General features: G+C 39.8%; 1 protein-coding gene across 1 annotated transcript in view; it reads right to left on the bottom strand.

Moving 5' to 3' along the window:
• The window catches only part of COPA (coatomer protein complex subunit alpha), a 51,646-nt gene that overhangs the window by 24,483 nt on the left and 1,118 nt on the right, over positions 1-26,045 (bottom strand). Inside the window, exons 2-9 of the mRNA XM_010360748.2 lie at positions 24,165-24,278; positions 23,893-23,966; positions 19,302-19,382; positions 17,678-17,754; positions 16,494-16,603; positions 10,228-10,337; positions 8,146-8,245; positions 647-782 (exon numbers count right to left, since the gene is read on the bottom strand). Coding sequence (XP_010359050.1) covers positions 647-782; positions 8,146-8,245; positions 10,228-10,337; positions 16,494-16,603; positions 17,678-17,754; positions 19,302-19,382; positions 23,893-23,966; positions 24,165-24,278 — 802 coding nt within the window. The remainder of the gene's footprint in view (positions 1-646; positions 783-8,145; positions 8,246-10,227; positions 10,338-16,493; positions 16,604-17,677; positions 17,755-19,301; positions 19,383-23,892; positions 23,967-24,164; positions 24,279-26,045) is intronic.

Genomic DNA, 26,045 nt, shown 5'->3' with positions numbered 1-26,045 from the left:
AACTGACCAATTATTATGATATACAGATTTCCCCTTTTCAGCATAATTTTAAGGCTTTCATTCTGCATTTCTTACTTCTCTAGCTACAGAACCAGAGAAAGGGGGAAGAAGAAAAAATGTTTAAATTTAGAGGCAAAAAATAATAAATGTGGAGATTTCTATTTGATGGAAAATTTGTAAATGCTGACTGATCTCTAGGTCTCTTCAAATTTTCATAATACATGATTTGATTTGTCTACATGCTGAAGATGATGAGAGACATAAAGAAGTATTCCAGGCCGGGCACGGTGGCTCAAGCCTGTAATCCCAGCACTTTGGGAGGCCGAGACGGGCGGATCACGAGGTCAGGAGATCGAGACCATCCTGGCTAACACGGTGAAACCCCATCTCTACTAAAAAATACAAAAAACTAGCCGGGCGAGGTGGCGGGCACCTGTAGTCCCAGCTACTCGGGAGGCTGAGGCAGGAGAATGGCGTGAACCCAGGAGGCGGAGCTTGCAGTGAGCTGAGATCCGGCCACTGCACTCCAGCCTGGGCGACAGAGCGAGACTCTGCCTCAAAAAAAAAAAAAAAAAAAGAAGTATTCCAATCTAGTTTTAAAAGAGAGAGTAAGAGAAAGTTCACACAACACTGATGACTACCTTACCGCTTAGACATATCCCAGACTCGAATACTCTTGTCCTCAGAATTGCTGAGGATCAACTCTTGGCGAGGGTGGAAGACGGCACAAGATACATTGTTATAATGGCCCCGGCAGGTATCAACCTCCCATGCCTTTGATTCTGAAGGACAAAAAGAATTAGGTCATCACAATTCCCTACTACTATAACTTTAGGATTTGGAGATATGATATCCTTTTAATCAAGAACTAAGTACTATTACAGAATGCTAAATTTCCAACTTCTTTCTAACATGGCAATCTCCTTCATTTAAGTCTCTTAATCTTTACATGTCTTGGTTCTTTCATTCTGACCCTCTTATTGATTATAACACATCTTCCCTTGGCCGTACATGGTGGCTCACACCTGTAATCCCAGAACTTTGGGAAGCTAAAGTAGGGGGATCACTTGAGCCTAGGAGTTCGAGATTCGCCTGGGCAACATGGCAAAACTCCACCTCTACAAAAAATACAAAAAGTAGCTGGGTGTTGTGGCACACGTTTGTAGTCCCAGCTACTCAGGAGGCTGAGGGGGAGGATCACCCGAGCCCAGGAGGTCAAGACTGCAGTAAGCCATGAATGCACCACTGAACTGCAGGGCAAGAGAGCAAGACCCTGTCTCAAAAAAACAAACACCTCTTTTTCATCATTTGCCATCCCTTTATCCTGTTTTATCTGTCCTGATAACAATTTGTCCTAGCTGCCCTTTTAATTTTTGTTATTTTTTATTTTTTTTTCAGGGACCTGCCACTTTAGGAGCTGCCATTTTAGAACAAATATGAGCTCCTTAAGACAGGGGCCTTATCTGTTTTAGCCACCACTGTATCTCCAGAGCCTTAAACAAAGTCTAGTACAAAGGAGGTACTCAATAAATATTTGTCAAATGAATGGATGAATTCTATGTTCATACTCCTCAAAACAAGGGTACCATCACAGGAAAAAAGGGAAAGAAGGAATACTTTCAGTTGCAAAACAGTGGTATAGAAACAAGTTGGCTTCACTCCCCTCCACAGAAAACCCAAAACAAATATACAGGGCTGAGATTTTCATCAGCAACAACCCAGACCTCAAATATGACAATGAGACAGTTCCCGGGGCCACAGAAAGATGAAAAAACTCTGAGCAGATGGTAAGAGAATCTGATTTCCACATCTGCAATGCCCCTTCCCCCAACTCATGGTTTCTACACTGCAAAAAGTAAGACTGAGGTGGTCAACTATCTGCCCCATCTTCCCGGGTGCCCTGGCAGGACATCTAATCTTGACTTAACCCATGGGAGGCATCACGACTGCCTGAGAGGAAATATCCCTGAGGACAGGCAGAGAGAAAGTGGGGAGGCAGCACTATCATACCCAGCCCCAGAAACTTGCTCTGTTACTTGGCCAAAGGAGATGCCAAGTAGCACTGCGTTGCAGGAAGTGTGTTCCACAGGTCCCCCCATACAAGAACCTCTAGCCAGCCTTGACACACAGCTGGGATAATCCCTTTGGGACCTCCCCATTCAGGACAGACAATGCTCGGGTCATTTACTAAAGCCAAGGTGAACCTGGGCTTAAGGTGTCACCTAAAGCCAAAAAGGAGGAAGTGACCGAGCAGTAAAGATTTGCTAAGTAAATATATCCAATAAAAACCAAAGCAAGCCAAACAGAGAAAACTGGAATAAGTAACTAATCTTTCAACACAAAGACATAGGTGTATACCCAAAAGTAACAATAGCAAACTCGGAACCATAACCTCCCCACAAGGACAAAGCAAAAATACAATGATTGACCCTAAAATGACAGACATTTCTGATCTCTAACAAAGAATTCAAACCAGTAGTTTAAAGGAAATCCTGTTATCTCCAAGAGATGGCTGAAAAACAATTCAGAAATTTACCAGAGAAGTTTAACAAAGAGATTGAAACAATGAAAATAAATCAAACAGAAATCTTGAAACAGAAACACATTTGCTGAAATGAAGAGCTCATTAGAGACTCTGAATAGCAGACGGGACCAAGTGGAGGAAAAAAATCAGTGAGCTTGAAGACCGGCTATTGGAAAAATACATAGTCAGGCCAGATGTAGTGGCTTACACCTGTAATCCCAGCACTTTGGGAGGCTGAGGTGGGTGGATCACAAGGTCAGGAGTTCGAGACCAGCCTGGCCAACATGGTGAAACCCTGGTTCTACTAAAAATACCAAAATTGGCTAGGCATGGTGGCAGATGCCTGTAATACCAGCTACTTGGGAGGCTGAAGCAGGAGAATCGCTTGAGCCTGGGAGGTAGAGGTTGCAGTGAACTGAGATTGTACCATTGCACTCCAGCCTGGGCAACAGAGCAAGGCTGTCTCAAAAAAAGAAAAAAAAAAAAAAAAAAAAAGAAGTCGGTGGAGAAAAAAAAAAAAAGAAGAATGAAAAGGAACAAAGACCACCTACAAGACTACAAGAAACAGAAAATTGCCTCAAAAGACCAAATTTAAGAACGATTGGCCGGCGTGGTGGCTCATGCCTGTAATCACAGCACTTTGGGAGGCTGAGGTGGGCGGATCACCTGAGGTCAGGAGTTTGCAACCAGCCTGACCAACATGGAGAAACTCCATCTCTGCTAAAAATACAAAATTAGCTGGTTATGGTGGCGCATGCCTATAATCCCAGCTACTCAGGAGGCTTAGGCAGAAGAATCACTTGAACTCAGGAGGCGGAGGTTGTGGTGAGCCGAGATCGCACCATTGCACTCCAGCCTGGCCAACAAGAGAGAAACTCTGTTTCAAAAAAAAAAAAAGAATGATTGGTTTTCAAGAGGGAGCTAAGCAAGAGCAAGGGTAGAAAGCTTATTCAAAAAAAAAAAAATCACAGAAAATTTTCCAAAACTTCAGAAGAAAGAAATACCCAGGTACAGGAAGGCCTGAGAACACCAAACAGGTCCAACTTAAATAAGACTACCCTAAGGCATATAAAAGTCAAACTCTCAAAAGTCAAGGACAAAGAAAGGATCCTAAAATAAGCAAGAGAAAAGAAGCAAAGAACACATAAAGGAGCTCCGATTGTCTGGCAATAGATGTTCCTATGCAAACCATACAGGCCGAGAGAGAGGAATGACATTTTCAGTGTTCAAAGAAAAAACCCGACATCTAAGAATACTGTACCCAGCAAGATTATTTTATTTTCCAAATATGAAGTCTTTCCCAGACAAACAAAAGGTGAGAGAATTTACCACCACCAGACTCATCTTACAGTAAGTATTAAAAGTAGTTCTTCGATCTGAAAGAAAAAAACACTAACGTGCAAAAAGAAAACTTTTCAAGATATAAAACTCAAGATGTAAAATTAGGTTCACAGACAAACCCAGAATACTACATTACTATAATGGTGGTGTGCAATCCACTTATAACTTTACTATGAAGCCCAAAAGACAAATCTATCAAAAGCAATAATAGCTATAGCAACATGTTAAGAGATAGTCAAAAATGCAGGAGCAGAAATGGAGTTAAATGTATAATTCCTGAGTGTGTTTTTGCCTTTTTGTTCTTGTTTGTGATATAAGATAAGCTGTCATCTCTTTAAAATACCTTATTCTATCTATAAGATTTTTTTTTGTGAATCTCATAGTAATTACAGCACAAAAACCTATAATATACTTACTAAAAATAAAAAGCATCAAATTAAGACATATTACCAAAGAAAATCACTTAACCACAAAAGACAGAAAAGGAAGAGAGAAGCCTCAAAAAAAAAAAAAAAAAAAAAAAAAAAAAAACAGAAAATAAGCAAAAAACAGCAGTAATAAGTCCGTACTTATCAATAACATCACTGAATGCAAATGCTCTCAATTCTTCAATTAAAAGGCATAGAGTGGCTAAATGGATAGAGAGAAGACCTAACTATATGCTGCCCTCAAGAAACCCATTTCACCTATACAGATACACATAGACTGAAAATGAAGTGGTGGAAGACATTCCATGAAATTGGAAACCAAAAAAGAGCAGGCATAGCTATACTTGTATCAGATAAAACAGACTACCAAACCTAAGACTCTAAAAAGAGACAAAGAAGGTCACTATATAATGATAAAGGGGTCAACTCGGCAAGAGGAAATAACAATTATAAATATCTGTGCACCTAACACCAAAGCTCCCAAGTATATAAAGCAAACACTAATAGATCCAAAAGGAGAGATAGACTACAATATAATAATAGTAGGAGAACTAATACTCCACTCTCAAAAACAGACAGATCATTTAGACAGTAAATCAACAAAGAAACAGTGGAGTTAAACTACACACTAGATCTAATAGCCCTAACTGAAATTTACAGAACATTTCACCCAATGGCTACAGAATATTCTTTTCATCAGCACATGGAACATTCTCCAGAATAAACTATACTTTAGGCCACAAAACAAGTTTGAAAAAATTGTAAAAAACAAATCATATTAAGTATCTTTTTTGAACACAATGGAACCAGAAATAAATAACAAGGGGAACCTCAGAAAATACAAACACATATAAGTTAAACAACATGTTCCTGAAAGACTAATGGATCAATGAAAAAATTAAGAAGGAAATTTAAAAATTGCTTGAGATGAATGAAAATGGCAATACAATGTATCAAAATTTATGGGAAATAACAAAAGCAGTACTAAGAATGAAGTTTATAACATAAACACCTATGTCAAAAAAAAAAAAAAGGAAAGACTCCAAATGAACAATCTAATGAAGCATCTCAAGGACCTAGAAAATAAAAAAAAAAAAGGCTGGGCGCAGTGGCTCACGCCTGTAATCCCAGCACTTTGGGAGGCCGAGACGGGCGGATCACGAGGTCAGGAGATCAAGACCATCCTGGCTAACACGGTGAAACCCCATCTCTACTAAAACACAAAAAAAATTAGCCGGGCGTGGTGGCCGGCACCTGTAGTCCCAGTTACTCGGGAGGCTGAGGCAGGAGAATGGCGTGAACCTGGGAGGCGGAGCTTGCAGTGAGCTAAGATCCGACCACTGCACTACAGCCTGGGCGACACAGCCAGACTCCGTCTCAAAAAAAACACACACACACACACACACACAAAAATTAGTCGGGTGTGGTGGTGTGTGCCTGTAGTCCCAGCTACTCAAGAGGCTGAAGTATGAAAATCACTTGAGGGCGGGCGCGGTGGCTCAAGCCTGGAATCCCAGCACTTTGGGAGGCCGAGATGGGCGGATCACGAGGTCAGGAGATCGAGATCATCCTGGCTAACCCGGTGAAACCCCGTCTCTACTAAAAAAAAAAATACAAAAAACTAGCCGGGCGAGGTGGCGGGCGCCTGTAGTCCCAGCTACTTGGGAGGCTGAGGCAGGAGAATGGCGTGAACCCGGGAGGCGGAGCTTGCAGTGAGCCGAGATCCGGCCACTGCACTCCAGCCCAGGCGACAGAGCGAGACTCTGCCTCAAAAAAAAAAAAAAAAAAAAAAAGAAAAGAAAATCACTTGAGCTGGGCGCGGTGGCTCAAGCCTGTAATCCCAGCACTTTGGGAGGCCAAGACGGGCAGATCACGAGGTCAAGAGATGGAGACCATCCTGGCTAACACGGTGAAACCCCGTCTCTCCTAAAAATGCAAAAAACTAGCCAGGCGAGGTGGCGGCACCTGTAGTCCCAGCTACTTGGGAAGCTGAGGCAGGAGAATGATGGGAACCCGGGAGGCGGAGCTTGCAGTAAGCTGAGATCGTGCCACTGCACTCCAGCCTGGGCGACAGAGCGAGACTCCGTCTCAAAACAAAACAAAACAAAACAAAAAAGAAAAAAGAAAAAAAAAAGAAAATCACTTGAATCGGGGAGGGGGAGGTTGCAGGAAGCCAAGATAGAGCCACTGTACTCCAGCCTGGGCGACAGAGCGAGATCCCGTCTCAAAAAATCAGTGGCATTTATATATGCCAACAGTGAACAATCTGAAAAAATATCAAGAAATCCCATTTATAGTAACTACAAAAAATATAAAATGCCCAGGAATCACTCTAACCAAAGAAGTAAAAGGGCCATACAAGGAAAACTATAAAACTCCGATGAAAGAAGTTGAAGAGGACCCCCGAAAATGGAAAGATATTCCATGCCTGTGGGTTAAAGAATTAATATTGTAAAAATGACAGGGTAAATTACTACCTAAAGTAATTTACAGATTTATTGTAATCCCCATCAAAATATCAAAGACATTCTTCAAAGAAACAGGTAAAAAAGTCCTAAAATTTATATGGCAGCACAAAAGACCCCAAATAGCCAAAGCAATTCTGAGCAAAAAGAACAAAGCTGGAGGCATCACACTACCTGACTTCAAAATTTACTACAAAGCTAGAGTAACCAAAACAGTGTGGTACTGGCACAGAAACAGACACACAGACCAATGGAACAGAATAGAGGACCCAGATATAAATTCACAAATCTATAGCCAACTCATGTTTAACAAAGGTGCCAAGAACATAAAATAAAGTGTTGGGAAAACGGGGTAACTATATGCAGAAGAATGAAACTCCTATCTCTCACCACACACAAAAATCAAATCAAAAAGGATTAAAGACTTAAATATAAGACCAGAAACCATGAAACTACTAGAAGAAAACATTGGGGAAATTGTCCCAGGATATTGGTCTGGGCAAAATGCTCATCACTAATTACCAGAGAAACACAAATCAATGTGTCCTTAACATAAAGGCTGAAATATATACACATATATACAGAAATAAAAGACATGTAAATCAAATCCATAATGAGATATCATTTCACCACAGGTAAAATGGCTTGCATCAAAACGACAGGCAATAACAGATGGCGGCGATGGCATGGAGAAAGGGGAACCCTCCTACACTGTTGGTGGGAATGTAAATTAGTATAGTCACAATGGAGAATAGTATGGAGGTTCCTCAAAAAACTAAAAATAGAACTACCATATTATCCAGCAATTCCACTACTGGGTATATACCCAAATAAAGGAAATCAATATATCAAAGCGGTATTTGCATCCCCATATTTGTTTATTGCAGCACTATTCACAATAGCCAAAATACGGAATTAACTTAAGTGCTCATCAAAGGATGAATAAAGAAAATTACACACACACACACAATGGAATATTATTCAGTCATAAAAAAGAATGAAATCCTGTAATTTGCAGCAAAATGATGGATGCAACAGGAGGCCATTGTGTTAAGTGAAGGCAAGAACAGAGATAAATATGGCATATTCTCACTCATATGTGGAAGCTAAAAAGTGGGTATTAAGATAGAGAGTAGAATGGGGAGGGTGAAGGAGGAAATGAAGGGAGGAAAACAGAATATAAATATATTTATTACCACTTAACTGTACACATAAAAATTGTGAAGATGATATATTTTATTTGTAAAATAAATAATTTCTATGCTCCTGGCATTAGCATTAATTAATTGCCTGAGATAGAAAAATAGGTCAGAGTCCAGAAGACCTGCCTACTTTACCTTGCTGGCTGGCAATTTCCTAGTGGTGATAATGTAACCAGTTCACTCACCATTCATGCGCCAGATCTTCACTTGACGATCATCTGCCCCAGATACAATAAGGGGCATAGTGGGGTGGAAGGCCGCCCAGTTTACTCCACGATCATGACCCTGTAGAAAAAGAGTGGTTCTTCTAAAACATCTTTATAGCCATCACTCAAACCAAATCAATGAATCAAGCTATCCATTGTAAAAGATACCTGATTTATTCTTCATGTGAACAGATTCAAGAGACTATGCTGATCTAAAATTTTGAGCATCAGAATTATCATGTCTGTCCTCCAATATTACCCCAAATTCTCATGTGAATTTCCAAATACATATTTCTAACCCCAAACTCAGCTTCATTTGCATTTAGGATATTCTGCTTTGTTTTTTACTTGCCCATTTTTATCTTATTTCTACAAAAAATTATTAGTATCTCCAGACAAATTTTATTTTAATTTTTATTGTTTTTAGATGGAGTCTCGTTCTGTTGCCCAGGTTGGAGTGCAGTGGCCTGATCTCGGCTCACTGCAACCTCTGCCTCCCGGGTTCAAGCAATTCTCTGCCTCAGCCTCCCAAGTAGCTGGGATTACAGGCACCTACAACCATGCCCGGCTAATTTTTTGTATTTTTAGTAGAGACAGGGTTTTACCATCTTGGCCAGGCTGGTCTTGAAATACTGGCCTCATGATCCATTTGCCTCGGCCTCCCAAAGTGCTGGGATTACAGGCGTGAGCCACAGTGCCCAACCGACAAATTTTATAACTTAATGCAGAAATCTCAGTCTGATCTTGAAGGAGCTCCAAGATTCTTTTAAGAAATCTGCAAGGTGAAAACTATTTTCATAATATTACTAAGATGTTGGCTTCTTCATTCTTTTTTTTTTTAAGATGAGGTCTTGCTGTGTCACCCAGGTTGGAGTGCAGTGGTACAATCATACTAATTGCTCCCTGCAGTCTTAAACTCAAGTGATTCTCCTACCTCAGCCTCCCAAGGGACTATAAGTGAGCACCACCATGCCCAGTTTTTTTGTTTTTGTTTTTTGGTAGAGACAAAATCTTGCTACGTTGCCTAGGCTGGTTTCAAACTCCTGGCCTCAAGTAATCCTCCAGCCTCGGTCTCCCAAAGTGCTGAGATTACAGGTGTCAGCCACTGCACTCAGCCTATTTATCTTCTTCATTCTTATTATTTCATGAGTATACAATAGAGTTTCCCAGCACATGATATGTGATATCATTGCTCTGACAGCTAATAGAATGTGTGCTGATACATTTCATGTTTTTAAAAGTTGTTTTAATTTAAAATGTGGTAAAAAATTGACACACATACCCCACATAAACAAAAACTCTTTGGGGTCCTCAATAAATTTTAAGAGTCTAAAGACATCTTTAGACCAAAAAGTTTAAGAACTGCTGATTTTAAGAAACTGTATACCCTATTTATACATTTATATGGTATAGTGTGACAGAATCCTGGATAAGGCAGTTTTGAATTAGCAGTATTATTGAGATATATCATAGTGCAGTGAAAAGCACCTGGGTTTTGCAGTCAGATACAAATTCAAATCTTAGTTCTTACATTTATTTAGTAGATACATGTAGATTTTGGTAGACTGCTTAATTTCTCTAAATCTCAATTTCTTTTTTGTCTGCTAAATAGGGATAATAATATCTACTTCAGTGGGTAGCTATGAAGATTAGATAATTTTTGAAAGAAAAACTAGTTTCTTTCCCTTATGCTTTTCTGTTTTCTCACCTGCACAAACGTTACACATGGCTGGTTCTCAATAACTTTGATTAAATTTCTTGCAGCCCTGCCTTACAGAAAGCTTGAGAATGGGCTCTGCTTTGGGATGGTGATGAAGTCTGTGCCTGGCCTTCTCCCTTTCCCCACTGGCTTTATAAGGTAATAAGACTCTCCCTCAGGTGGCACATAAGCTTCATTTCTCTGTTGGTTCACTCACAGTTTGGTTTCTATACCTCAAACAGTGCCTGGCACTTAATAAGCACTCTGTAAATATTTGTTGAAGAAATGAATAAATGAACAGCATATTGTGACTTTCCCAAGATGACAGCCCATATCCAGCCCCTGGCTGTAAAGATAAGTACCTCTAGTACATGCTTCACCACTGCATCTGTAGTTCCAAATAGATCAACCCCAGTTATTCCTCTCACATCCGATTCCACTGCACCAGGGGACAGGTTTTTTTTCCTTAGACCTTTGAAGGGATAAGGAGCAGGATGAAAGATGTAAACATAAATGTTATCTAAAACAGCACAGTACCAGAAACACAGAAAGTACAGTGAAAAAGAAGAGAAAAAGAAATGGAAAAGACTGAAAAAAGAAAACAGACTCAAGAATTCCTATTTCTAAAAATGTTCAAAATATTGAAGTACGTTCACTATCTTCTCTTCTGCTCCCTTAGCACTTAAACAGATCCATTACTGGAACTTCTTTCCAGAGGAGGGTGACCCAAATTTCTGGCACACTTTAACCTCTTCTTCTGCAAATCTTACCTCAAGAGGTGTCTGCTTCAGTTAACGCCCACTTTCCATTCTTCAGTGTTCTTGTGTTCTTGAAATGTGGCCCCAAATGGTAAACATTCAATTTCTACTCTCAACTTCATAAAATTTATAGCAGCTTTTTTCCCATCATTTCAGAAAATTTTTCCTTTTTTTTAAAGACTAGTCAAGTGCAGCAGTGAGAATGGGGAAAAGAGTGGAACAAGGAGTTCAATCTGTAACTGACTGTGAACAATCAACTGAGATAACTCACTATCTTCAGACTAGGCTCAAGAATCTTTAAAGGAAAGCCATTTGAGGCAGGCATGGTGGTTCAAGCCTATAATCCTAGCACTTTGGGAGGCCAAGGCAGGTGTATCGCTTGAGCCCAGGAGTTTCAGACCAGCCTGAGCAACATGGCAAAACCCCGTCTCTCAAAAAAAAAAAAAAAAAAAAAAAAAAAAATTCGCTGGGTGCAGTGGCGCATGCCTATAATCCCAGCTACTCGGGGGGCTGAGAGATAGGAGGATGGTTTGAGCCCAGGAAGTCGAGGCTGCAGTGAGCCATGATGGCACCACTACACTCCAGCCTGGGTGACACTGAGACCCTATCTCAAAAAAGAAAAGCCATTTGAAGAGGCCACAGCACAGTGTTTCTCAACTTGAAGCCTTTCAACAGCGGATGGGAGAAGTTCCAAATGGGTTACAGAAACTAGGCCTATTAAGGACAAAACAGCTATTTGGTAGAAAATAATGTAAAACCACAACCCATGTAAAAAAGTGTACTCATGCCTACTACTTGACTCTTGGACAAAGAACAAGATAATTAAAACTGTCATGTCCTTTTAAGTTCCTGCTTAAAAGGCTGATTATAGATTTGAATACTTGGATTTTGCCATTGAAACCTTTGGAGGCTAGTTTTACTGGGAGGAATTAGGCTGTAACTTAAAAACGAAGGAAAAAGACACCAGAATAATAAGTCTTATTTGTAGAGGACCCACGTATATGGCTCAAGTACAACTATCTTTATTATTATTATTATTTTTTTTTTGAGACAGAGTCTCGCTCTGTCGCCCAGGCTGCAGTGCAGTGGCCAGATCTCAGCTTACTGCAAGCTCCGCCTACCGGGTTTATGCCATTCTCCTGCCTCAGCCTCCCGAGTAGCTGGGACTACAGGCGCCCGCCACCTCGCCCGGCTAGTTTTTTGTATTTTTTAGTAGAGACGGGGTTTCACCATGTTAGCCAGGATGGTCTCGATCTCCTGACCTCGTGATCCGCCCATCTCGGCCTCCCAAAGTGCTGGGATTACAGGCTTGAGCCACCGCGCCCGGCCAAGTACAACTATCTTTAAAAGCTATTTGTGCTACAGTCAGAACCAAAATTATGATAACACTACTACTATCTCACATTCGAAAAGTACTTTGCAGTTTTCAGAGCGTATGCTATGTAACTGGATTCTGATAACAAACCTTTGGAATGAGCAAGCAGGTAAAACTGTAACAGTTTGTAGATGAGAAAAAAAGAATTGAGATTAAAATCCTATCTTTTGAAGTATTTTAGGGGGAAAGTGGAAGATGAAATTACCCAGCACTTGTAAATGTTTTAAGAAAAGATAGTTATGTATAATGGAAAACCAAAACTCTTACTGAAAATAAAACCTAAAGGCTGGGCGTGATGGCTCACGCCTGTAATCCCAGGACTTTGGGAGGCCGAGGTGGGTGAATCACCTGAGGTCAGGAGTTTGAGATCAGCCTGGCCAACATGGCAAAACCCCGTCTCTACTAAACATACGAAAATTAGTCAGGCATGGTGGCGCATGCCTGTAATCCCAGCTACTAGGGAGGCTGAGGCAGGGGAACTGCTTGAACCCAGCGGGCAGCATGGCGGGGGGGTAGAGCAGAGGTTGCAGTGAGCCAAGATTGCACCACTTCACTCCAGCCTGGGTGAAAGAACGAAATTCTGTCTCAAATTAAAAAAAAAAGGAGGCTAGGCGCAGTGGCTCACGTCTGTAATCCCAGCACTTTGGGAGGCAGAGGCAGGTGGAACACCTGAGGTCAGGAGTTCGAGACCATCCTGGCTCAAACAGTGAAACCCTGTCTCTACTAAAAAGACAAAAATTAGCTGGACATGGCGGTGCATGTCTGTAATCCCAGCTACCTGGGAGGCTGAGGCAGGAGAATCACTTGAACCTGGGAGATGGAGGCTGCGATGAGCTGAGATCGCACCACTGCATTCCAGTCCGGGCAACAGAGTGAGACTCCGTCTCAAAAAAAAGGAAAGAAAACCTAAGTCATTTTAAGCCTAAACTTTGCCATCTGTAGGAAAATATAAGAAGTTTAATAACCACATTTATATTTATTGTTTTAAAACGGTGATATATCTCTTTTGTTATAGTGGCACCTACATTTTAACACTGGAGAAGCAAGAGCTTAGAAGGCCACAACAATTTTAATTATTTTGTCCTCTGTCCAAGATGATCATTTAGCCAGTAGGTAGACAGAAATAAAGCTGATGCTTTACAATATATTCTCCCAAAGGTTCATAAATACTTTATTGCTGGGATGCCTCCTTTCACTTATTACACTTGTCCCTTTAATAAGATCTGTCAACTTTTTCTAATGAGTCTGGTATATGAAACAGATTCAAAGGAAAATACAAAGATAGACAGCTGTGAGAAACTTCACCTCCAATAAGCTTCAACAAACACATTAAAAGGAAAGCTGTATGACAGAATGGAAGGCTTTGTTGCATTTGCGTGTAATGATCCAGGAAAAGGGGAAGGGCAAAAACAGACAGATGAATGGTGACAGGCAGTGAAAAGATACTTAGAGAAGAAATATTTGAGCCTTCAACAAGCCACTTGCTAGGACTGAACGACAGACGGAAAATTTCTACAGCAGCTACCCAAATCCAGAGGGAGGAGAGGACACTCTCAGAATGGACCAGTTTGATGCACACCTCCCAATACGGACCAGGGAAAGCAGGAAAAAGAGAGGGATGATAACAGGATTTGGCAGCAAATTAATACTTTTTTAGTAGCCATTTCAAAGACTGAGCCTGAATTACATGGGCTTGACATGCAAAGGTACAAGCCTATTAAAATAATTTAACTGTCAGTTTACTTGGGAGCTCAAGCTAAGAAAGTAACCTTTTATGTATAGGTCTGTAAATACATTCCCTTTTAAACAAATAGTTTTTGCCACGCTAACACAAAAGATTCAGGTTAAGCTAAGCCCTGTGGGGCTTAATCCCCATGGGAGAGGTATCAAGAGATAGGTTTTCCTTTAAAGATCTCTATATTCTCTTATTGCTTAAATAACTCAGAGAGTGTCCCTTTCAAAAAAAGATAGTCAAAAAAATTAGAATTAGTCTTCTAAATTTGGGAGTATTCATACTCTTATTCAGAACTAACTTCTCCATTTTGGAAATATAAGCACTGGTCTTTAACAGATAGGAAAGCTAATTCCTCTTCCTGTTTTCTGACTTATTTGAACCCAATAGCAAAAAAGAACTCTGCTGAAAAAGAATATGCTGATTTCTAGAGAAGGAAAGCATAAAAGTCTAACCCAAAAGCTTCCTGCACTTTGTTAAATACCAAAGCATCTCCTTCCACTCTGGTTAAGGGGTTACTGGAAGTCAAGAGTTGTGGGTAAAGAACAACACTTAGAAATGGTAAAGACAGCATTAACATTAGTACAGCAAGTTAGCACAAAATTCTCACTACCACATAAATAAAGTACAGCAATTGCAAGATTATTATACAGTAATCCATGCACTTCACACATTCAAGAGCAAGTATAAACCCCATGGTGTCACACTCTCTCCCTCTCTTCTCTGATCTAGGGCCCTTAATTTTGATGTAAAAATGTTCTCTGTCTGCAAAAGGTAAAGAAAAGTATTTCGTGCCTTGAGCATTTCATGATCACCAATAATCCAACCACCTGATTGCCCCCAAACTGCACTGGCTAGACTGCAGGGAACATGCTGGGCTGGCATCAGGTGGCACAAACGTTACTCTTAGAGCAGAGCCCTTCTCAACCTGGTGTTCTGGAAAAGAATTAAGTCTTAATGCCTGAAAGCATCAGTTTAGGTATGTAATAAATTCTCTATGATCTAGAATAGCATTAGCTATATACCATTCTTGGAAGAACTATGGAAACAGCCACTGAAAGTACTTTCTTTTTTTTTTTTTTTGAGACGGAGTCTCGCTCTGTCGCCCAGGCTGGAGTGCAGTGGCCGGATCTCAGCTCACTGCAAGCTCCGCCTCCCGGGTTTACGCCATTCTCCTGCCTCAGCCTCCCAAGTAGCTGGGACTACAAGCGCCCGCCACCTCGCCCGGCTAGTTTTTTGTATTTTTTAGTAGAGACGGGGGTTTCACCGTGTTAGCCAGGATGGTCTCGATCTCCTGACCTCGTGATCCGCCCGTCTCGGCCTCCCAAAGTGCTGGGATTACAGGCTTGAGCCACCGCGCCTGGCTGAAAGTACTTTCTATAGCACTTAATTCTCTCACAGAATCCAGGTTGACAAAGGCTATTCTGGATAATTGCTGGCCGGGGGCAGTGGCTCATGCTTGTAATCCCAGCACTTTGGGAGGCTGAGGCAGCCAAATCACTTGAGGTCAGGAGTTCGAGACTAGCCTGGCCAAAATAGTGAAACCCTGTCTCTACTAAAAACACAAAAATTAGCTGGGCATGGTGGCATGTGCTTATAGTCCCAGCTACTTGGAAGGCTGAGGCAGGGTAATCGAACCCAGGAGATGGAGGTTGTAGTGAGCTGAAATCATGACACTGCACTCCAGCCTGGGTAACAGTGAGACTCTGTCTCAAAAACAAACAAACAAAAAAATTGCCCCGATCAGCTGGAACAGCATGAATTGGGATCCAAAACCCCATCAGGCTCCTATATCCTGAGACAGAGAGAGTGCTTTGAATGTGTGCACAGTGAAAAACCATGGAAAGCCATAGTGAGGTTACTGGGAGAGTAGATGCTAAGCTCCCTGGTACTGGCAGTGAGGAGAGGACACAGGTTCACAGTGCCTGTGTCTAGCTCCTCCTGTTGGCATGGCTGGTCACATCTGGGTGTACTTCAAAAAACCTTGTCAGTCTGATGAAAAACTGCAATGGCAAAGCCCTAGGGAAGGAAAGTACAACTGCCCTATCTCCAATACCTCGTTTATACTACTCCCTTTCATTCTAAGCCTTTGAAAACGATGAAGACAGCATGATCTAGAGGTTCTACTCTACAATTGTCTCCATCTCCCCTTGTCTTGTTTAATTGCTTAAACCCGGGAGGTGGAGGTTGCAGTGAGCCAAGATCATCGCACCACTGCACTCTGGCCTGGGCAACAAAGCAAGACTCCCTTTTAGAAAAAAAAAAAAAAAAAAAAAGGTATTCTGGACATAAAAGTCACCAACTCCTAGAACCCAACCATGCTCCTTGCACTAGAAGAAAAGTAATACAGAGATTTTACTATTTTTAAATAAAGCAACAGGGTCCAACAGTCTTGTTTCCCTGTATTAATCTATTCTAAAAATTTCTTTTTGTCATAGATGTATTTTTTTCTTATTTGTAGTGCAAAGCCTGATTCTTAATCAAATGTCCCAACAGTATATAGATTTTAACTAAAAGCTGATCTAAGTAGAGTTAAAATTTCTTCAAATCAAATGAATTTTCTAGAGTTACCTCTTTTCTTAGAGAAGACTTCCAATATGAAGAACGATCAAAGCAGATTCAACACCCTCAGAAACAAAGACGCTATTATAAAACAGAATATTCTAAATTTTCCAGTTCTAAGTCAACTTTCCTCACTATTTTAAGCAATTGCAGTTTTGCACCAGACATGACCAGGTTGTCCCCTGAACTTGGGCAGCTCACCAGAAATATCCCAAACGCGCACAGTCTGGTCCAGGCTGGCTGATACTACCAAGTCTTCTGAGGGGTGGAATTGAGCACACATCACATAATGGTTGTGCCCTGTTAACACACTGCAAAAAAAAAAAAAAAAAAAGACAATACCAAATTAGAGGTGGAAGTCAACAGACTCCTAAACTAAATACCTTTCTCCATATTCAATAAATGCTTATCCAATTATATTTTTATGGAGACAAAGGTAGGTCATCCTACCAATTGTGAACTAATAATAATAAGCCCAGTCAGCTATTCAACAACAGTTCTCTTCTTGCCTCTAATGCTTTAGTATTTAAATATTACTAATTTCAGAAGAACTGAGATTGCATAGCTCTCCTCTCAAAAATATTTTATAATATCAAAATAAATGTAATCTCAGTAGTTCATACTGTAAATTATCTGTGAGATTTTAGTAAGGTATCTCTTTTAAAGGCCAGCACTTTATTTATTATTATTATTATTATTATTATTACTATTATTATTATTATTTTGAGACAGAGTTTCACTCTGTTGCCTAGGCTGGAGTGCAATGGCACAATCTTGGCTCACTGCAACCTCTGCCTCCCCAGTTCAAGCAATTCTCTGCCTCAGCCTCCCAAGTAGCTGGGACTGCAGGCACGCGCCACCGCGTCCAGCTTATTTTTGTATTTTTAGTAGAGATGGGGTTTCACCATCTTGGCCAGGTTGGTCTCGAACTCATGAACTCAGGTGATTTGCCCGCCTTGGCCTCCCAAAGTGTTGGGATTACAAGCGTGAGCCATGGCGCCAGGCCAAGGCCATCACTTTAAATGGTCCCTAACTCTTCATGGAAGGTTCTATGTAAAGCTCCAGCTCCAAACACAAAATAAGACAAAGGTCTAGACCTTGACTCGGGTTTTCTGGGAAAATAATTGAAAACCAGCTAAAAGTTCTTGTTCTAAAAGGCTGTATGACTTCTCTTCCTGGTAAGAAATTACTGGAAGATCCAGATTCATATATGGGATTGCCTTTACATTTATTATTTTGCACTTAAAAGCATCCTACAAATACAATCAGTAATTAATCAGCCGACATAGCCATTTGGGAAGGGAGAAGATTGTTGTAAGAGAAGCTGATTATGAAAAAGTAGGAAAAATGAAGACTCTTTTTGAGCCCTCTGCCTCCTGCTTTACCAAACACAGGTTCTAGATTGCCAATTCCACACTCGGATGGTCTGATCATCTGAGGCACTCAGAATCCAGGGATATTCCTGAAAGATATTCCAGACAAAGGCTTTAAACATTAAACAAATTTGTTTTATCAGCCTCTTGTAATCATTTTTCTCTAAAGAATTGCATTGCTTAACAGCTTAGCTACATTAGCAAAGGGGCTGCTGCTTTTGCTACCAGGTTAGCTGTCGCCTTTTCTCTACCACTCTAACGGCTTTTTTCAACTTCGGCACTTTCACCTATAAGACTTAAGAATGGAAGCCAGTCAGAGGCATAATAGATTCTCAGAGGCAGATAGTGACATATACATTTACATTTTCTTCTATATGTGTGTATGTGTGTGTATTTATATATAGTTAATCATGTAAATTAAGATCCTGTGAAAGATTCTTCTACCTTTAACTCTAGGATGGGAATATTATTTTATTGTCTGACTTCTTTCTGTCCAGTTTCAAAAAATTCCCAGGTCTCAGCAACCAAAGCAGAAAGTAACATGTAAAGACAATTTAACCTTTTTGGAATCTGTAAGATTGTTGAGAAAAGGAAGTATTTCTTATTTACACTTCCTTCTTACTACACTTGCTAAGCTTTGTGTTAAACACTGAGGATAGACGGTATCTCTATCTTCAATACAGAGATAGTACCTCTAACATCAGTATTTAGCACAAAGCTTAGAAAGTATAAGGCATACACGTATTTACTGAGCTAGTAAAATGAAAGAAAATAAGGTTTTTCATAACTTTCCAGGTAGATGGCAACTTGTTCTAGGCAAGGATCTTCAGGAAGTCCTTTATGGCAATGACAAACAATTCCTACTTAAATTATCTTATTGAGTGGTTATCATTCTGAAATGTTTAAATTGTAATTTTCTCATTCTCTCCTATCCTAAAATTTTTTAATTAAAGAAACAATGTATACTCAACCAGTAAATTATTGTTTATTTCATCATATTCTTTCTAACTTAATTCAAAGACTTAATTTACTGGCAATCAAAGAATAGTATAAGTTAATGCTAATACACAGAATTATAAGGAGATCCTCTCAGGTTGCAAATGGATTCAGAGGTTGGGAGTCTGTAATCTCACTATCTAAATCTACTATGATACCTGGCAGCTCAAAGAAAGTAGTAAGCCTGGCTAAGGGAACAGCCTCCACCAGACCCAAAAATCCTAGGATAGACGGGTATGATTGTTAATATTTCAAAACGTTTGTTAGCTCATCAAAATGGCATCTTAGTCTGATCTTCCAGACACACCTACTAACTTACTAATAATACCCTACATGGGATTAGCTGGCAAATTTTTGTTTTTTGGTTCAGCAAACCTGAAATCAAATCCCTACTTTTCCCTACAGAGAAACAATGACTTCCCATAGAATCCACTGAATCCAATAAAATTAAATTCAGTACAATCCCAAGTGCTTCCTTTTGCAGAAAGAAACAAAGCAGAAAGGTCAATACCACACAGATTGTAGAGGAGCCACTCCAAAAACAACTCTGTTATTAAGACATGGGTTCTCAAGGATCAAATAAAGATTACTATGGGGAAAGTAAGAATGCTCCAAAACTAGTGCCACCATGACTACTTACATGATGAAAAAACGTGGTGCGAATATAATCTAAGTGCCCAAGCAATGTGAAAAGACAGCGCCGAAGCTTGTAATTCCAAACCTGCAAAGACAGAAATCAAACTAAGAAACAGAAATATACCTATTGGGCCTCTATAGAGATAGAAATATGTATATAAATATGGGTTTACATACATATTTGTACTTTGGTATTTCTAAATAGGTAGGAATCTTGGTAGGAAGCCTTAAGATTTGAGGGAAAAAGAACAAGAATGAAACTATAAGTCAGATAAACAATGTGGGGTTGGGATGTGATTAGGGAAAAGATAAATATGAAATTATTGAAGTTTTTCAGGCTGGGCGCAGTAGCTCATGCCTGTAATCCCAGCACTTTGGGAAGTCGAGGTGGGAGAATGAGACCACCCTGGCTAACACAGTGAAACTCCATCTCTACTAAAAATACAAAAATTAGCCGGGCATGGTGGCATTCGCCTGTAGTCCCAGCTACTCCGGAGGCTGAGGCAGGAGAATCACTTGAACCCGGGAGGCAGAGATTGTAGTGAGCCAAAATCATGCCATTGTACTCCAGCCTGGGCGACAGAGTGAGACCCGGTCTCAAAAAAAAAAAGAGAAAAGTTTTTCTTTCTTTGGGAAGAAACCATCTGTATTTAGTAGCGGGAAATATTTAACCAGGGCTTGATTTGACACTCTTTTTTCTACTGCACAATTGTGCTCTCAGCTTGAATACAGGCCCCTTAATGCTTTACCCATCACTTTTAAAAAGTATGACAGGCCGGGCACGATGGCTCATGCCTGTAATCCCAGCATTTTGGGAGGTCAAGGAGGGATCACCTGAGGTCAGGAGTTTGAGACCGGACTGGCCAACACGGGGAAACCCCGTCTCTACAAAAATACAAAAAAAATTAGCCGGATGTGATCCCAGCTACTTGGGAGGCTGCAGCAGCAGGATCACTTGAACCGGGGAGGCCGAGGTTGCGGTAAGTAGAGATCGCACCACAGGACTCCAGCTTGGGCGACAGAGAGGCCTGATCTCAACAAAAAAGTAGAACAGATAGATACCATGACTCCAAGGGAAACAGTAATATACGGCATCAGCTTCTTAGACTCCTAACCTGACGGCAAATGATGCCCATACATATGTGGTCTGTACTCAACTGTCAAGCAAACAGACTTTAACTTATTACATGGAAAATACAAATTGCTCAGTAAGGCTGAGCTAACCAGAGAAACAATCTCATATTCAGATGTGAAGTTGAGTCAACTACCAAAGTACTAGGCATCAACAAACACAACTGAAGACACGAAAACCAGGAGCATAAATACAAAACAGCTTATCTTCCTCATTCAGAAAATCCCCTAAAATGTACAAAAATAAGAGACCAGATGCATTTTTCTTTTTATTTCATTTAATTTTTGAAAAATTTCTTTTTAATATTTGTTTATAATCAATCTGGGCCAGGTTGTTACTATTTCTAATTTTTAACTTTTCTTTAGTAAATTATAAAAATATCATTTCCTGTAACAAATTCAGACAATTCAAAAGTATGATCTTCCAAACAAGAATGCTGAGTTCCTTAAAGGCAGGGTTCTTGCCCAGCATGCTCAACACTATACCCTTACCACCTAATACAGTGCCTGACACTAGGTAAGTGCTCAGCAAGCATTATGCATGGAAATAAGAATAACATGAAAAGTTAAAGTATTCCAATACCTTCGCCTCTATCTATTCAATCAGCTACATATAAATACACATGTACACAGTGGAGTTTCACATAAAAATTAGATCATACCATAAACACTATTCTTTAACTGACTTTTTCCCCCTTATAGAGTTCAGTGTTTTAAACTTTCATATTTCTAGCTTCAAAATGTCTTGACTCCTTCAATGGCCTAAGTCAAGCTCCAAAACTGTAAATCCTTAAAGACTTATAGGGGTTTTAGACCAATACTCTGACCATTTGCTGGGCTCCCCGTCTTACTCTTTGTAAATGAAGATTATACTAATGCTACATTTATCTGGATATAGCAAGCAATATGATAGTCCACAGACATACTTTTCTAGATAATCCCCCTTTTTATGAAAAAATGTTCAAGTTTATTAGTCATCAGAGAAATTAAATTAATTAAAACCACTGAATGGCTGGGTGTGGTGGCTCACACCTGTAATCCCAGCACTTTGGGAGGCTGAGGCGGGAAGATCACCCAAGGTTGGGAGTTTGAGAACAGCCTGACCAACATGGAGAAACCCCATCTCTACTAAAAATACAAAATTAGCCGGGTGTGGTGGCGCATGCCTGTTATTCAAGCTACTCAGGAGCCTGAGGCAGGAGAATCACTTGAACCCGGGAGGTGGAGGTTGCGGTGAGCCAAGATCACGCCATTGCACTCCAGCCTGGGCAACAGCGCAGACTCGGTCACAAAAAACAAACAAACAAAAAAACAAATAAAAAAAACCCCACCGAATGATAGCACTATACACCTACCAGCTAGTAAAGAATTCCTTTGTTTTAATAACAGCTTTATTGAGATACAGTTCAAATACCATACAATTTATTCATCTAAAGTATAAAATTCAATGGTTTTTAGTATATTCACCATTGTGCAACCATCAATTTTAGGACATTTTTATTCACTCCCCTAAGACATTCATACCCATTGGCCGTCACTCCTCATTTCCTCCCAACCCCTCCAACCCTAGACAATCACTAGTCTACTTTGTGTTTCAATAGATTTACCTATTCTGGACATTTCATAAGTGGAAGATTATTTCTTTTCCAAAGTATTAGTCATTTTGGGAAAACTTTTTTCTTAATTAACACCCAGTTTTTCCTTTTTAAACAGATTATAAGAATCCCAAGTTAACCATTCTTGATACTCAATGTTCATCACTATAAACAACAAATACAAAAATATCATAATGAGGTGATATCCTTATGGGCTTCTGAGATCTATCAGGTGATTTGAGTTTTGATTGCCCCAGGATGTGGTGCCTAAAAACTAGAAAACAGAAATAAATGTCCTTCCTATAATTCCAATAGCTCTTTTCTCTGTAGGCAGCTGTCACTCATTACTCCTGTCACCTGAGTTCTGTGGTATAATCACAATATATAACTTCTTGAAGTTGCTTATGAAAAAGACTTTACCTTTTTATCAAGTAAATTTCACTGGTTTGGTTTGATAGATAGACTTAATGAAAACAACTAAAGGAAGTAAATAAAGGAAATTTTGATTTATTTTTATAAATATAGGTCGCTAGTCTCTGGCTCTAACTTTCGCTATTATGAATCAATCGTCTTCAAAGAATTGCCTATATTCTGTCTGCTTCCTCATTTTATACTAAGGCCTTCCAAATTAAGCACTTTAAAGGTTATTGCTCAGTCTTGATCTTATTCTAAACGCTTTCTCCTTCCCAAAATTCTCTTCTTCCTTGGCATGCAAGAGGCTTCTTCTCCCTCTTGGTTCATCTTGAACCCCTCAAATCACTGTTTCCCATACTAACTCTACTTCCTCTCTCTCCCTTAAATGATGGTCTGTCTTCTTATTCAACATACTCCTTGAGCAATATCTTCTACTGCTTCTCCTTTGGCTCCTTCCTTCATGATGACAAATCACAAATATATTTCTAGCACAGACACCTCAACTAGACTGTCTCTTAGCTCCCTCAAAATTATCAGAGACAAGATGGAATTCATTACCCATTCTCTTCCACTCCAGAAAACTATCTCCTCCTGATTTTCCCTTCCTAGTTAATGACACCCCCTTTACCCAGTGACCTAAACTAGAAGCCTGAAAATCATTTCATTTATTTCTCCTTATTGCCCCTTATTTCTCCTTATTGGCCATCTCATTTATTTCTCCTTATTGACCATCATCTAACGGACATACTGATTCATTTCCTTAAATTCTCACATCCATCTCCTTCTCTCCATTTCAAATGCTACTACCTAAGCTCAGGTTTCCTGACTGGTATCTTTGTCTCCAGTTCTGCCCAAATCATCCAATCTTTTCTTTAATTACCACCAAGTAATCATTTTAAAAACATATAAATCTGATATCACTCCTGTATTTAAGTTCCTTAAATTGCTCCTTGTTATCTGCATGATAACATCTAAACTCCTGAGTGCTGCAAACAGGTACTCCATGATCTGGCTCCTCTCATCTTCTGCCCCTTCTCTCAACATTTCTTCAGGTTTTCTCCATACAAAACTAGTAAGAGTTGCCCTGTATCTAGCTGTATCACGCCTTTTGTCTTTGCACCTGTACTGCTCTTTCCTATTTCACTGTGAATAGCTATTACATCACTCACCAAACTATACATGCTATTACTTGGATATATGTTTATCTCCTCTATTAGAATAAAAACTCCTTGAAAACAGAAGCCATTTCTTATTTTTGAATTCCCAAAAAAGAAAACAGTGTCTGGTATACAGTAAGCATTCAATAAATGTTTGCTGGGTAAGTTCTCCAGATAATGTTGTCAGAAGCCTGAGCTCTGTATGAATGAACTTCCCTGTCTTTCAGTCCCTTTCACGATTCCCAAACCTTCCCACATCCTCTGTCCTTTATTCTCAGTCATGACAGACCCTCTGTACCTTAATCTTATAGTCATCTCCTCCAGAGACGAACAGTGGCTGCTGCTTATGGAAGTCAATGCCTCGCACTGGACCTGGTGGAGAAGGCAGGCAATGTATGTTAGAGAGAGCTATCCTTTCTAATATCTAAGGTAATTCCTATTCAGGATTTTTCCGTTTTATCACTTCCACATTCTTTAATCATAGAGGAATCCATGTCAAACAAGGCTTTAAATACCCCAGGATATGATAAATACTTATACTCCTTTAACTTCCTCCTAGAAATATCTCACCATCGTGTTCATCAAACTTGTCAATGAGAGTGCACATCCGATAGTCCCATAACTGGATGACCCCATTATGTAAACTAGTCAGGATCCAAGGTCTTTTGGGGTGAAAGCTGAGCCCTGAAAAAAATAGAAAATGATACAATGAGCTAACTAAGCCCCATGATGTCACCTTCTGTCAATTCTGATAAGAAAAAGAAACAGCAAGGTTAATCTTAGGCTCATTTATTCATTCGACACGCTTGATGATTTTTTACTGGATGCCAGACATCATGAATTTTATGTTTGGTACTAGATGTTTGTTATATTCCTTTAAATATTGTTGGGCTTTGCTCTAGGATGCAATTAAGTTACTTGGAATCAGTTGATCCTTTCAAGGCTTGCTTTTAGGTTCTATTACAGGGGAGCTACAGCAGCCTTCATTCTAGGCTTAATCTGGAACCATTATTAAAGCAATAGCCATCTGAGGTCTCTATTTGAAGCCCTATAATATTAGGAAGTCTTTCCATTCTGGCCAGTAGGAACACAAACTAGTCTCAGCCCTGTGTGAGCTCTGGGGACTGCTCTGCCTTCTCCTTTCCAGTGGTTCTTTTTCAGGTTTTGAATAGTTTTCTTAGATGCAGATCAGTACTCAAAGACCCAAGAGGACATCCTGCAGATCTCTAGTGGTCTCTCTCTGCAGCCCCCTCTTCTCCGGTATTTTGCCCTGCAAAATCTAGCATCTTTGCTTCCCCACACTCTAAACTTTTGTCTCCTCAGAAAGAACAAGGGATTCCCTTCTTCACTGAAGCCTGAAAACTCTCTAGGCAGCAATCTATGACAATCATAGGACTCATCTTGTTTATTTCCCTTCTCTCAAGAATCATTTTCCTGCACTGAGTGTCACCCAACGTCTCTGAGCAATGTATGAACCTTTGTTTCATACATTTTGTTTGTTATTCTATCAAGACTGGAAATGGAAGTCCCCAGAGGTAACAACTACTAACAGTTTGGAGTGTACCCTTTCAGATTTTTAATGCAGTTACACATAGACATAGGCCTTAGTATTTTATGAAAGTGGGGATCACATTATGATGTTGTTCTGCAAACTTTTACATTATTCTAACAGGCATTTAACTTTGTCCCCCAATTTTTGGCTATCAGAAGAGCCTACCGAAGATACTTCTACACATAATCTAGCCTATTTGCATTATTACTGCTCTAGGCTAAAGACCTGTGAGATTGCTCAGGAATAGAATATGTGCACTTAACATTTTAGTACATATGTTTAAATGTAAAAACACTGTATCAATATACAGTCTCATGAAGTTTATGGAGGTGCCCATTTTGCACCCAGGATGTTATCAGCTATTTGTTGTTTTGTTTTATAAATCTAAGACCCTTTCCCCAAGAAAGTAACTTCACTTTTTTTTTTGCATTTCTTTCATTACTAGCGAGGTGGAACTATTTTAATTATTTATTGAACATTTACAATTTTTCTTCTAAATTGTCTATTTTTCCATTAGGTTCTCTTTTTTTTTTCCATTATGATATATAAGTACACTCAACAATGGATGTTTGCCCTCAATTATTACAACATCTTTGTTTTTCCTTCTCTACTGCCCAGCAAGAAATTAGGAGCAGAAAATAAAACTGAAAGATTATGAAGACCCATTTCACCTATACAGGTCTCAGAAATTCTTAATGGTACCCACCTTTTAAGGTCAAGTTTCCCAAGAGACTTAGAAACAGCTCAGAATATATTCACACATTGATAGCAGCCTCCACTTTTTGCACTACTGAGTCTACACCAGGCGCTGTAATAAATACATTCCATACTTTCTCATTTTAATTCTTTCTATAAACGACTATTTTACAGATGAGGAAATAGAGACTTAGAGACCTTAG

Source organism: Rhinopithecus roxellana, chromosome 8 (assembly GCF_007565055.1).
Source record: "Rhinopithecus roxellana isolate Shanxi Qingling chromosome 8, ASM756505v1, whole genome shotgun sequence".
NCBI lineage: Eukaryota > Metazoa > Chordata > Mammalia > Primates > Cercopithecidae > Rhinopithecus > Rhinopithecus roxellana.
This window is presented reverse-complemented; position numbering and strand designations above follow the sequence as displayed.